Genomic DNA, 14,280 nt, shown 5'->3' with positions numbered 1-14,280 from the left:
AATAATATCTATTTACATGTCTAGAAGTTAGTTGTGTTTCTCTTAAAGTTATGTGTCTGGACATTCTTTTAATCCAACATCCAATAATTTATCTATACAAAAAAAAAGTAAGCGCTTCCAACAAATAAGTCTTAAATGTGAAGGTCTACGTTGCTGCAACAAATACAGTAAATCAGGGGCGTAAGTAAAGGCTCAGGGGCCCTGATGCAAAAGGTGAGCTGGGCGCCCCCTCTATCTGTACCCGTACCCATACCTAAACCATGCTGCACAGAGACATAGCTTGAAGCTCCTGGGCCCCAATGCAAAACCTGTAACAGGGCCCCCAACAATAATGCTTTATTCATAGTACTGGGCTCCTTATATGGAGAAGAGAGGCCTTATGGGCCCCCTAAGGCTCCTGGGCCCGAGTGCAACCGCATCTCCTGCACCCTCTATAGTTACGCCTCTGCAGTAAACGAATCCCACACCTCGGCGTTCATACATACTTAATATCTGAATAAAATGGCACTACTGCTATTTATACTAATTGCATAAAATAATGAAAGGTTCTCAGTGCATATTTTGATCACAACATGCAGATCCATCAGCCACATTCAGGCAAACCTTATTAATACCGCTATGTAATATAATCGCAAAACGCAGAAAGATAGGACCTGCTGTGATTCTCTTATTCCACATCCCATGAGTGAAAATATCGCAAATGGGAATGAAAATTGGCTTCATAATTCTGCGTTTTCGCTCACTTTTGCATCACATGGTTTTATCACAAGTGTGAAGGAATTTTAAGACCGGTACATGCTTTAGTCATAACTTTTTTTCTTTTTCTTTACTTTAAGGATAAGGTGTATTCCTCAGTCTTGAAGCAATGCTACAAAATGTATAAGGTAAGCAATCTATATGTAACTCTCTTAATTATATACTCCCTGTTTAAAAAAAGTGCGTGTGACTAATTGACAGATTATTCTGCTGGAGGTAAAGGGGTTGGCCTAGGAAGACAACCCTTGTTCATATGTCCCATTAGGGTATTTTTACAAGGGACGACTCCCTGACACTTCAGTGCTGGACATCTGTCCCAACGGACATTGCTCCTGTGCTCTTACACAAAAGTATTAACTGCTCCCTGAATGGAGGTGGAGAGTGCCAGAGATCTCTTCTGGCCGGGCGCCTGCGACCATTCACAGTAAATAGGCAGTCGTACAGTAATGAACCACTGCCTGTTTACCCGGGCTGACAGTAATTTGGTTTTTTTAAAGGGGTTGTCCCGCGCCGAAACGTTTTTTGTTTTTTGGTTTTTTTTTAAACCGGCGCGAGACAACCCCCGATGCAGGGGTTAAAAAAACAAACCAGAGAGTGCTTACCTGAATCCCGGCGGTCCGGCGTCTTCATACTCACCTGCTGAAGATGGCCGCCGGGGTCTGCTCCCTCCGTGGACCGCAGCTCTTCTGTGCGGTCCATTGCCGATTCCAGCCTCCTGATTGGATGGAATCGGCACGTGACGGGGCGGAGCTACACGGAGCCGGCATTCTGCACGAGCGGCCCCATTGAAGACAGCAGAAGACCCGGACTGCGCAAGCGCGGCTAATTTGGCCATCGGAGGCCGAAAATTAGTCGGCACCATGGAGACGAGGACGCCAGCAACGGAGCAGGTAAGTATAAAACTTTTTATAACTTCTGTATGGCTCATAATTAATGCACAATGTACATTACAAAGTGCATTAATATGGATATACAGAAGTGTATAGACTCACTTGCTGCCGCGGGACAACCCCTTTAAGTGAGCGGGGAACTAAGTGACTCTGACAAGTGAGCTATTCTCGCTGACTTGGCCTGTTGAGTCCTTGTTTACGCGGGACAACAGGTGCCCATAATCACTCTTTTGAGTAATTTACTTGGTCGAATATCCGCCATTGTAAAAGTACCTTTAGGGCATATGGACCTCATAGGGCAGCGTCTCCTGCTTTGGACACCTTCTATGATTAAGAACGTGGAGCTGATCTGTAAGAGCCACTCCTGTTCTGCTGGACTTTGAGACATCCTGGTATTACAAGTTGACTATATATCTGAATGACCCATCATTTTAAGTTTACATTGCTCCAACACCGCTGCAGAGAAGATGTTTGATGGCCACGGCTTTCCCTGGGGAAATCAGCTGTTTGTCAGCGCATTCTGACATGGGCTGTCCCTGATTGGGCACCCCCTTTCAAGGGGTTTTCCCCTCTCAGAGTTTGCTGATTGATTGATGGTCTGGCCACTAATACAAACTCTCACTTTATCGATTATGCCATTACTTGTTGAGTTTGTGACAACCACTTTAAAAAAAGGCAACTTGAGAGAGACCCTGCATCTGCTGTTATCAAAGCCATCGTATAAAAAATGGGACTGTGCCAATATTGTATTGGAAAAGCACTGATGATGTAAACTGCCAGTCTCATCAGTTGCTGTTGTTTATAAGCCTGCTCATGGATTCCTAAGAACTGCTTGACTCTGCTGAGTCTGCTGTAATCACACAGGTTTAGTAACTAGCAAGTTCCCTCTATAGATACAGAAATAACTAGTAATTTCCTGCTTGGGTAAGATAGTAAAGTTGTTTTAGCTGAATCTATGTAGCCCTTTTGATGAAGCTGCTACTGCAACTGACATTAGCAGGGAGAAAGTAAAGGCCTGGAGTAATTGGTCTCCTCTTAAATCCCATTTCATTCTAATTTTTTTACAATGACAGTCAGAGGTTGATGTAGGCTTATGTCACAGCCCATCCGTGCCGATGTTTGTTTCTGAAGGAAGGGAAAAAAAATCTTTGTCTGTCCCATAACTGAATCGGTGGAGTGTGTAGCTGGAAGGCTAATGAAGCCACTAAACATCCTAGAGCACACATGCTAGATTAGAAACTTGAACTTATGCACTGAACTGTGTACCCAAAGTGGTTTTTAGGTGACTCACTGGAGGTACACTTAAAAATGTTCCTCCCATCCCAGTTGGACCTGTGTAAACCCTTGTGACATTTCTTGCATACTTATTTTACTTACTGTGACCTAATGTCCTATTTGGGGATTTGGCAGACTGTTAGGGAACACTTTTAATTCACGTTTTGGTGTCATGGACATAATAGGGGTTTATACATATAGACATAGCAGAGTATATACAGCATGTGTATTATAAGAGCTTATAACATGTAAAATTGTTGGTGTGACTGTATTTTCCTATTTGCCAAAGGGTATAATGTTCTTTTTATTTTTCCCTCTTAGCTATTTAATGGCACTTTTAACAAAGCTATGGAAGCTGGTGGAGTTGCACTGCTAAAAGACAGGCTGGAGAAGTTCTTTCTTCGGGTAAAGAAATAGTAATGTATTCATATTTTTACAATTTGTGGAAGAATGTCAATAAAATGATTTACATGAATTTGCACCCCCCCCCCTTCCTTCCCTCACCAATTCCCAATAATAGGCCAACCAGTTAAATTCATGTACAGTATAGCTACTACTAATTGAATTTACTTTAACGGGCTGCCCAGTGTTGGAAAGATGAGCTGCAATACCAGACACAACCCACCGACAAGGGTGTCTCTGTTTGGAAGAAAGCGGCAATCTGTTTCTAACCCTGGACACCCCATAAAAGAAAGGTGTGTTCTAATTATGAAGTCTTTTGGGACAACCTCTTGAAGACTTCCTTAAAGACTTTTTATAGCTTCATACTTGGGCTACTTTTTATATTACAGCCCTAGTAGTAACATATATATGTTGGCAGAGAGATCATACAATACATAAATGCAAGTAAACCTGATTCTAATATGTATTTTGTAACCAATGGTTTTAGTAAAGCTTATTCACATAGTTGCCAATGTTACAATTTTTTTTTTTTGTTATTTACGGACACTTGGTTTTGACTAGGTGGTGTGTTTTTGGGGTGTGACATTCCCATGGGGCAGGTTTTGTCAGAATATAGACAATAGGCAACTACTCTATAAATTTTCCTTAAGATAAGGCCTTAAAGAACTTAATCTGTGTAGGTTTCTATATTTCTCACTTTTAGGCCTCCTGCACACGGGTGACACTGCATCGCCGTGAGAAAGCCGCAGCGATGTCTCATCGCTGGTCCGTGCAATATCGCTGTGTCTTCTCACGGCAATGCTGCTATCTTGCAGCACCACATGTGAGGATTTTCAGAGGGAAGGAGCTTGAAATATAAGCCATAAACCCGAACTGCAAAAAAAAGTAGGCTACTTCAGCTAGAAGCGCTGTCCGGGACGCCGCTGCAGCTTCTTCATGGTCCCCGTCACTGGTCTTCTTCATCTCTTCTGGTCGGGGATTGAAAAATCCCCGCCTCCTAGAAGCGCTGTCTGTGATTGGCTGACGATTAGCCAATCAGAGCCAGTGCTCTATGAATGGCTGGCTGTGATTGGTTCATCGAGTGCTGGCTGTGATTAGCTAAGCGTCAGCCAATCAGAGGCAGCGCTTCCTGGAGGTGGGAATTTTTTAATCCCTGTCCAGAAGAGATGAGGGAGAATAGTGTCGGGGACCAGGGAGAAGATGTGGCTGGAATGACAGTACTTTTAGGTGATGTATACTTTTTATCAAAAGATTTTTCCCTGCACTTAGTTCCCCGTGTAAAGGAGGCCCAAGTCTTTCCTGATAAGTTTTGTTCTTGAGATCGTCCATCATTTTTGTAGCCCATCTTTTTCTATTTTATCAATATCTTTCTGTCAGTGAGTTTTCCAGAATTCAACACTACATTTCGGATGCGGTCAATATGAGAACAGTATAGAGGATGGAGATTGCCCGCAACAGTGACTTCATACGCCAAATGTTACTCTTGGTTTTTACAAAGCGCTGGATAAACCCCTGTAAACCAAACCAGACCCCAATATTCTGACCACAGAGCAGATGGTAGTTTTCCTATCTCGGACCAGATAAGATTCCTATAATTAATCACCTGTCCTTGTTCCAAGCTACTTTTCTGAAGATCAGGTTCCTCTTCAGCTCAGGGTACCATCACATTGTGTGGCCTGCAAATGGGAAGATGGAACAATACCTCTGCAGCGCCACCTATTTAAAAGGCAGCATTCCTGAAAGTCAATGTTATAACTTTTTAAACAAGTCTCATAGCAATGACTGGAAATTATAAGCCGAAGCCAGAATACCATACACAGACAGCTGTTTCAGGGTGTTTGCACCTCATCAGTGTGCAGTAGGGTTCTGGCTTGGCTAGTGAGAGGCTTATAGACTTAGGTCTGGAAGGATATTTCTCCTAAAGGAGACACCTAGAAGGAGCTTGCAATTCCTAGTCATTGTTAGAAGTTATTGGGGGTTAAGATTGTAAGGATGGAGTGAGAACTAGGCTTTTGGAAGGGTAGTTACAGAGCAAGAGGGTCGGATGGATGAGGAGTGATCTAAATTTTCAACTTTAGAGATATGAAATTGGGAGTAGTAGAGATGGACATGAAACGGGAAAGGCTCTAGTGTGACATCATGGTATATGGTGACTGACTCAGAGTACTAAGTGTGTAACTTGGAAAGATTGATCATAAAGAGGAAGTTAAAGGGCTTGTCTGGTCAAGCAACAATATGGAACATTGTTTTTGTGGGCTTTATAGCCATAACTTGCCAATTAAACTTTTTATTTTAACTAAAGCTTCTGACCTCGTTGTTACATGAAGAACACGGCTGCTATCTTTGTGGCAGGACGTCCTGTCTGCCAATCGTATGATCTTCTCCCTTAAGGATAAAACAGCTGCCTACTCCTTTCCAGAGTTGCGGCCTACAGTGTAGAAAGGAGCAGGCAGCTGTGGGTGGAGCAAGCGGTAGAGAAAATCACATGATCAGCAGACAGGACATCCTGCCGCACTCTTCAGGTCACCCAACACTGGAGACGAGTCAGAAGCTTTTACGGAAAATTAAAGTTTAACGGAAAATGTCTTGATGTGGCGCTTTTATCTATTAAGACATTGCCCCATGTTTTTTACTTTGAGTAGACAATCCCTTTAAGAGGTGGGTTTTGTTTATGGGCGCTTGGTTGTGAACTTGTGACGTAAAGCCATCGCTAGATATGCATCAGAGTTAGTAGAAGGGTACAGAGGAGTAGTTGCCCACAGCAACTAATTAAATTGAAGCTCTCATTTTTTAGAGTTCCTCTGGAAAATGAAACCAGCAGTCTGATTGGTTGCTATGGGCAACTACTCCATTTTTTTCCCCCCTTGTAAAAGTTTTGATGAACTTTTTTCACTGCAAGTAGCAACCACAAAGCACACTAAATTGAGATTTGTACACCTCTAGTTTTGTATACTGCCCTGTACGTTACATCTGTATTCTTCTTTCCATAGTATCTACAGACGTTAAACCTGCAATCCTGTGACCTGCTCGACGTATTTGGTGGGATCAGTTTTTTTCCGTTGGATAAGATGACTTACCTGAAAATCCAGTCCTTCATTAACAGGGTGGAAGAAAGCCTCAGTCTTGTAAAGTATACAGCGTTCTTGTACAATGACCAGCTCATCTGGTAGGTGTCTGCATGAGATGGGCAGTAACATTGGATGTACAGTTTACATATGAACTGAACTGCTGTGCAGTAGTAGTAGGACATCAGGAAGGGGAGGAGAAGCGGCCAGAATGTTGTCTATGTGGTTTTTTTTGTGTTTTTAAATACATTGCATTGATTATCTTGTATTGATCCTGAGTTACAGTGTGTATTACTCTACTGAGCTGCATTTACCATTTGGCAGACTTCAGAGCTGAAATCCCCCAGCACTCTTTGTTCTCATGATTAAAATCCTAGAAAGTGTCATCCTTCACCAAACACTGCATGTTAATGTCATATAGGAAAATCTGAACCGAAATGTAGCCTGATGGCAGCCTCTATTCTGTTGACAGTCTTGTAGAGAATCTACAGATTTAGCAAGTGTTTACATTATCCTAATGCATTAAATGTAAATTTTAAGTAACCCTCTAGTTTCAGGGCAAAATTCTGTCCCAGGGCCAAAGGACGAGAGCCTATATTACCTGCAGCAGTTCCTCCAATCCACCAGTTGCAGGTCCTGTTTTCGGCCATCCAAAATGGGTAATGCAATCTTTAGACTGCCTAATTCCACACAGTGCATTGGTAGTGTTAAACCATCAATGTACTATACCTGCTGTCTCATTGGCTAGAGTTGTTCACGTGATCAACACTGGCCAATCGGAGAGCAGTGTCATTAGATAGACAGAAAATTGCTACAGTCTTTTTAGACAAGGATGGCAGAGACCAACAACTGTAGGTAGTAATACACCGCCCTCCTGTTCCAGGACAGAATTTTGTCCTACAACCAGAGGGTTCCTTTAAAGGGGCTATACAAGTTTTAAAGAATTGGTTCAATTCTGATCAAATAAGAAAAGCAGCGTTACTTGCCCCCGTGATTCCAGCGCTTCAACTCTGCTGTTTTCCTAGTTTCTGTTGAGAGCAGAAGTCGGGTGATTTCTGCCTGCTTATCAGAGTCCACTGTGTCACTGTTTGTTCTCCGGACATCAGTACTCGCATCCTGAGCACAATGATACCTGGAGTTCTGAAAGGTGATACTGCGGCCTCTGATTGGCACTTCCGCTGTCAGTAGAGACTGGGAGAACAGCAGGGCTGCAGCACTAGAACACCAGTGCCGAGGGCGGGTAAGTACCTTTGCTGTTCTTGCTTTAACAGTCTGATGCTTCTCAGGCATCATCTTAAGGCTGAGACTTCCTACTTTCACATCTATCCCATGATGCATCAGCACATCATTAGTTAAGGTTATATCATTTTTGCCTGCAGGAAAGGTGGAACAGTTTAATTATCATTACTTCCTATATCCAACAGAATAAGCTACAAACCATAAGTATACAGATGGGAGGATGAGCCGTGATTTCCTCTATTATAACTGTGTGACCATCATCAGTAAGTTTTGATAGGCCCAACTTCTGTTAAACCCTTAACGCAGAGGCGTAACTTGAAGCTCCTGGGCCTCAATGCCAAACCTGTAACAGGGCCTCCAACTGTAATGCTTTATTCATAGTACTGGGCTCCCTATATGGAGAAGAGAGGCCTTATGAGCCCCTTAAGGCTCCTGGGTCTGGGTGCAACTGCATCCACTAGTTACGCCAGTGTCCTGGGCTTCAATCCCGGACGATAGTAAAATATGGTGCAGGATTAAAGCCCCAGCAACGTAGCAGGAGCAGGTTGGGTCTTCGGCTGTTAATGGCAGCTGAGAACCTGGAGGAGAAAGCAGAAAGTTGTTTTTAACAGCTTCTGCCTTCTCTCTTGCAGGCTTCATAGTGCTCAACAAGTGCTATGTAGTGAAGAGAGGAAGTGAAAGTGCCACTTCCGTTATTTGACTCTGCGATCACATGACCGCCAGGTGCCCAATGCTACAGTAGAGGTGCAGTGTGTTGGGAGATCCAGATCAGTTCTGCCTGTGACTGTCACTATATGGGGATTTTTTTCCCCCTGTAACTGGGGGCTCCTGTGGATGCCCAAGTTACAGTGGAAAAGTATTGTTTGGTTTTTTTTTCTTTTTCCTTATTACATCATGGGGTACACAGATGTTTAAGAGGGGGGGGGGGAGCTGCTTTAAATTGTATGGTTTATATGCTTAATATATACTGTACATGCTAATGTCAAAATTTATGTTGGCTGTCTAATAAAATACTTTTAAACATAAAAATAAAGTTTCAAAAAAAAAGTAGAAAATGATAACCGCATAAAACAAAAAAAAAATACAAAACTAATTGCGTTGGGTCATTTTCCTTAAAAAAAAAAAAAAAAAAAAAGTATGTATTCTAAAAAAGAAAACAATCCAACGCCAGCCTAATCGTCGTCATATGTACCCTCTAATTTGTGACTATATGAAGTATATATCAAAACGTCCAAAACAAAATGAGGAACCCATTTTTGTACTTTATTCTAGCTAAAATTTACGAATTTTAAAAATAAACCGTAAATTAAAAAAAAAAAAATTTGTTGTTTTTTTTGTTTGTTTTTAACCCCTAATAAAACTGAAAAACAGAGGGAAAAAATCTGCGAAAGATATTTATGAAAAAAACCCTATATGCCACAGGAAAAAAAAATGCAGCAAAAATTGTTTTGGTAGCTGAAGGGAAGAAAATGGGTCCAAATGTCTGGTGCTTTTGGATTGAAACAGCCTAGTCCTTAAGGGGTTAAGTAAAGAGTGATGATATTGCAGGGAGGCCAGCAGGGGGAGCGTGCTCATTACATTACACAAGCCTCCTGCTGTCTTAGGGCCTCACAGTCCCTGTCTCTCATATAACTGCACAGCGGGCAGTCCCATCTAGAAGTCTGCATACAGCACCCCATGCAGCTGATGGGCACAGAAATAACTGCCTCTTTGTACCCATCTCATCTACACGGGTCGTGTGTCCCATTTCTGCACAGGGATAAAATGCAGAAATAATTTATGAGTAGGTGTAAATTGGTGTGAGGGCAGAGTAGATGTGCATCTTATCTGCTTCTAGCATTGTATCTTGTTTGCTGTGTGACTGGGTGTATCTGTCAGTCTCGCCCTCCGGGACCAGTATATTACAGCTCATTAATAGTACAGGGAGTAGGTGTAGGTTACCAATGGAGTCTGTATGGTGATGTCATCGGAGGCTAAAGTAAAGGTGTCTGGTCACCATTAAAATTGCATACATCACGGCCATGCAGCTTGTTACTGGCGGATACAATATTTGAGTGCTGCCAACTTCAAGACCTGCCTGTGTGTTTTTGTTTTTTAAATTTATTTTTTTTCTCCTTATGACTCGCCACATTATCTCTTTTCTAAGTATGCGCTAATCCACAGCTCTGCACTCTGGTTTGTAGTGGGGAATTGGGGTCCCCTCTATGATGTCCATATGGCCTGATTAGGCTTATAGATTGGGATTATTAACCTTTGTTAATAAAATAGGAAGATAGGAGGGCCTTTATGTATGAGACACAGACAAACTAGTACAATCAAACTACTAACGACTACTGGTCCGCTGTATGTATGTGGGTGCTTCTCATGCTTCACTCCTGGTGATGTCATCGCAGGACCTACAACATATTTAGAGCACAGAGCCTGACTGATAGAAGAACAACACAGTTAGGGCTCTTTGAAGGGGAGGACAAAAATAACAAAATGAGAATACAACTAAGCTGCTGTTATCTCAGACACAACTCAGCGTTCCTGACAGAACACACTGACCTACTGCCACCACAGAGATCCGGTGGGCTGAAGGACCTGCAGTGACATCACTGCTGTGGGAGGAACCATTGTGCAGTTTGGTAGAATGTACTGTATACTTGATAAGCTGACAGCAGCCACCAGGACCTGTGATGTCACATCATGTGATCACCTGTGTGGGTGGTGGTAGGAATCACATGACCAGGGGTTGATCACTGTATCCAGGAGTCTGCTGAGCTGGTGAGGTCTGGAAATGAGCATGGATGTACAACGTGTGTGCGTGTGCGTGTGAATCGGGATGCGTGTAGTAGAGCTGTGTGTGATGTGTGGGGCATCATAATGGATGCCCCACACATCACACAGCTGTAGCACAGCTGTTTGACGCATTGTGCCAGCAGAAACACTGGTACTATAATTTCCTAATAATTACTAGTATTACTTGATAGACCACAAGTGATGTCAAGCTGGTAAAACTTACATTGGTCTTTGTAAAAGAGAAGATTCAGTTTTTTAAAGAATGTTGGGAAATTGCGTACATGACAGTTCCCTAAAATTATGTTCTTAGAAAAACTTTCTATAACTTTGCTAGTTGTCTCATAATATAACATTTTCTACAGACCCAACAGCAGAGACTAGTAGTCTGCTGAGTGGCCAACTATTACATAGGTCATGGTGCAGGTTGTGCTGAGGAAGAGCAATTCTACGTGGAATTGTAGTATGTCCTGTTCTGTTTTGTGGCTTTTTTTTCCCCCCTTTGTTCATATCATTGGAATTGCTCGTGCTTCATACTGTAGAACACAGTTGGGTACATTTTGGGTTTTGGCCATGTGGCCAAAACCTGCTGCTGCTGCCATTTTCAAGCTAAGTGGTTACATAAATTTGCCGGAAACAGCTGTTTCACCTGCTGATTGAAATGGCTGTATGGTTTTGAAAAATCTTGTGGCCACTTAACAGTCAACTTAAAAACTGTTGCAGCCGTTCAATGCCACTTCATGTGTCCCTACCCTTTCCGGAGCAATGTCCCTAAACTGTCCTATCTATTGCAAACCTAAAATGACATTGGTTTCCAGTGACATTAAATTTAAAGGGGTCATCCGGTTATCAGGCGGTTGTTTTTTTGGGGTTTTTTTTTCCTTTTTCTTTTTTTTTTCATAGCTGCCCATGTGTTGAAATGGCAAAAGTAGTCGTACTTTATCTGACCTGCCCCGGCAATCTAGCACTGATCATTGCTGTCAATTGGAGACAAGCAGCGGTCAGATGCTATTTCCCTGCCATCATGGCTCCCGACATCTGAGTGGTGATGCCAAGATAACGGCACATGAACACTGTTGCCTCTGATTGGCTGCATCGGTCAGATAGTAGCCATTCCTAAACAAAGACTGGGAGGTCCATGAGGCTGCACCGTTGGATCGCTGTGGTAGAGAATGGGCAAGTACTGCTGCTCTATTCTTTAACACATTTACAGCTATAGTTTAAAGGGGTTGTCAGAGGTTTTTTTTTTTGTTTTTTTTTTTAAAGTGAACCGGTCATGTGATTTATGCCGCTCTGACTTCCATATGGCAGAGGGGAAGAAGTGAGCCCCATGATTAGACATGGAATCTGAAGAAAGATAAGTGAGCAAACAGCAGAATAAATCCTGACCGGACTCCTTGGAGAGAGTCCTGATTACCCTGCCCACTTGGTGATTGACACTTTTCCTTTAAACTGCTCATCTATAATACTTCTATTTTAGTTTTTTACTTCTTTATTCTAGTAATTCCTTTTGATTAGTACTTTCTCCGCTGGTGATAATGTATAATATCCATACCATTCTTTTTTTTTTTTTTTATGGTGGGAAAATATTAGGGAAACAAGTCCGTGTGTCCCTGTCCGTCACAGCTGTCATCGCCAGCCTCTTCACCCTGCCATTCCCTGTTAACACTCGGCACTGCGACTCTGGCAGGCTCTGGTTTCGGATTGTAGATCTCCTGCTCAGATTACCGCACATACTATTGGGTGTCTCATTTACATGCTGTATCAGGATATAAATAAAGCTGCAAGCCGGTGGCCTTGTTTGAGCGAGGCGTTAGAATAACTAATAAACGTTACATCAGCATCCGAGAATCTGCCCCGCACAACTATTCCTCCGCAGTCCGCAGCTTTTATGGATGTTAATTAGAAACTCATCACGGCTCAATTTGAAGCTGTTACTGGAAATCCCAAAGTTTAAAAGGGCTCTACAAGAATTAAAAATAGGGTTCAGTGCTGACAGCGTATAAACCTGGTAATGCTGCCTCCATCCCTGTAGGCCCAGAGTTGTCCTTTATACAGGGGTGGCCCAAGCTCACTTGATGCCCAAGGCAGGGGACTCCTAATGTACCCAATTCTCAACTCCTTTAAGTTCAGCTTGATATCTGTCAGATGGACATTCCTACCTCTTAAAGGGTTGTAGCAAGATTACAAGTTATTCTCTATCTATAGGATAGGGGATAACTTGTGGATTGGTTGGGGTCTGAACACCCCGCCAATCTTGAGAACTCCATTAACTTACATTGGGTTGTGGAGATGTCCAAGCAGCAAGTGTTCGGGTATTTGCGTCAACCCTGTTTGGAATGAATGGAGCGCCAACCACACATGTTCGGCCAGTGCGCCATTCCTTCTGACGTTGCAGAGGGTAAAGCCACTACCGCAGTAAGAGGCAGGGGGGACATGGAACCACGTTTTTGAGATCTTGGTAGAACCCCTTTAATTGCCAGCTGCTTCCCCCACGAATCCTTAATGAGTTTAATTAGAAGGCTGGGTTCACAATTGATTGAGGATTCAGTTGTGTTACCCCATGGGGACGGCTTGAGAACGCCCACACCTGTATAAGTTGTGAGGGCTTATCTTGGGAATGAGGTTGAACATTGGCCAGTGTTATGGCAAGGCGTCATGAATTATCGGAGTATGAATGATGCATGGTAGTGGGTGTCAGATGGTTGACATATTCCATTTTCGAAGTTGTGCAGGCATTGAACATTCCCCTAAACTACTGTTGTGCGTACTTTGAAGGTATTACCACCCATAGTGCACTGCGCTGTGGCTGCCCACCAGTGCTTAATAATCGTGACCAGTGGTGTCTGGCTAGACTTGGCCATGCGAACAGACAATCGACTTCAGCAGAAATTGCTTTCACATTCCATGCAGGAAGTTCCACACACGTATATCCCATAGGTCAGAGCTGCGTTCTATAGCTTCCATGGAACTTGGTTGCAGAAGATCCACCAGAACGCCTCTGTTAACACCATCAGACATAGCACCTCACCTGTGCTCGTGAGGTTGTTAGCTGGACTCCAGAAGACGGGCAATATTCAGCATAATCCAATGAGTCATGGTACCAATTGTTTTGGTCTGATTGTAGTGTTCATCTATGGTACAGACCCCATGAAGCCATGGACCCCAGTTGTCAACCAGGCACTGTGCAGTCTGGTGGTGGTTCCATACTGGTGTGTTGTCATGGAATGGTTTGAGTCCATTGGTCCTAAAGACATCATTGACCACTGCCCACTACATTTCACTATTTGGTGACCATTTGCAGACTTCATTTTTTCCACAATGATGGCACGATGCATTATTCTGCTGAAATATCCCATTGGACCCAAGTTGTCCAGAATTGGTTTGAGGAACATTCTGGTAACGTTCCTCTGAATGGTGTGGCCTGCATATTTGTCTAACATGAGTCTAATTGAGCATTTATGGGATGTGGTGGAGAGGTCTATTTGCACCCAAGAATTTGAACCTACAAATACTACGAAGCTGTGAGTGGCTCAACATCCCTCCAGACATTTTCCATCTACTTTTGGAATTGATAGCACGTCAAGTTGCTGCACTTTGCCAGGGTAGAGGGAGTCCTACATAATATTAGTTTGTCTCATGACTTTTGGCACGTTGGTGTCCCACAGTTAAGTTATGGTGCTGTTTGGGAATGAGACGGGGAGCAGGGTGATGTGTGTGTGTGTGTGTGTGTGTGTGTGTGTGTGTGTGTATTTTTTTATATTTGCCTACATTCCAGCAGCTGGCGCCTGGTGAAGTTGGCGCATGGTACAAAGATCTGACTCTTCAGGTTCCCGTGTTCACCTGTAGACGTGCATAGCAGAGCGCACATAGGG

At 43.1% G+C, this 14,280-nt stretch overlaps 1 protein-coding gene across 2 annotated transcripts in view; it reads left to right on the top strand.

The window, feature by feature from the left end:
- Nucleotides 1–14,280, top strand: part of CCZ1 (CCZ1 homolog, vacuolar protein trafficking and biogenesis associated) — a 56,198-nt gene that overhangs the window by 17,775 nt on the left and 24,143 nt on the right. For both annotated transcript variants that reach the window (XM_066576386.1, XM_066576385.1), the window contains exons 6-8: nucleotides 837–884; nucleotides 3,243–3,326; nucleotides 6,314–6,489. In XM_066576386.1, the coding sequence (XP_066432483.1) occupies nucleotides 837–884; nucleotides 3,243–3,326; nucleotides 6,314–6,489 (308 nt within the window). The remainder of the gene's footprint in view (nucleotides 1–836; nucleotides 885–3,242; nucleotides 3,327–6,313; nucleotides 6,490–14,280) is intronic.

The sequence above is a fragment of the Eleutherodactylus coqui genome, chromosome 8, assembly GCF_035609145.1.
Source record: "Eleutherodactylus coqui strain aEleCoq1 chromosome 8, aEleCoq1.hap1, whole genome shotgun sequence".
NCBI classification, from domain to species: Eukaryota; Metazoa; Chordata; class Amphibia; order Anura; family Eleutherodactylidae; genus Eleutherodactylus; species Eleutherodactylus coqui.
The sequence above is the reverse complement of the archived record's forward strand: the minus strand, read 5'-3'. Positions and strand labels throughout refer to the sequence as shown.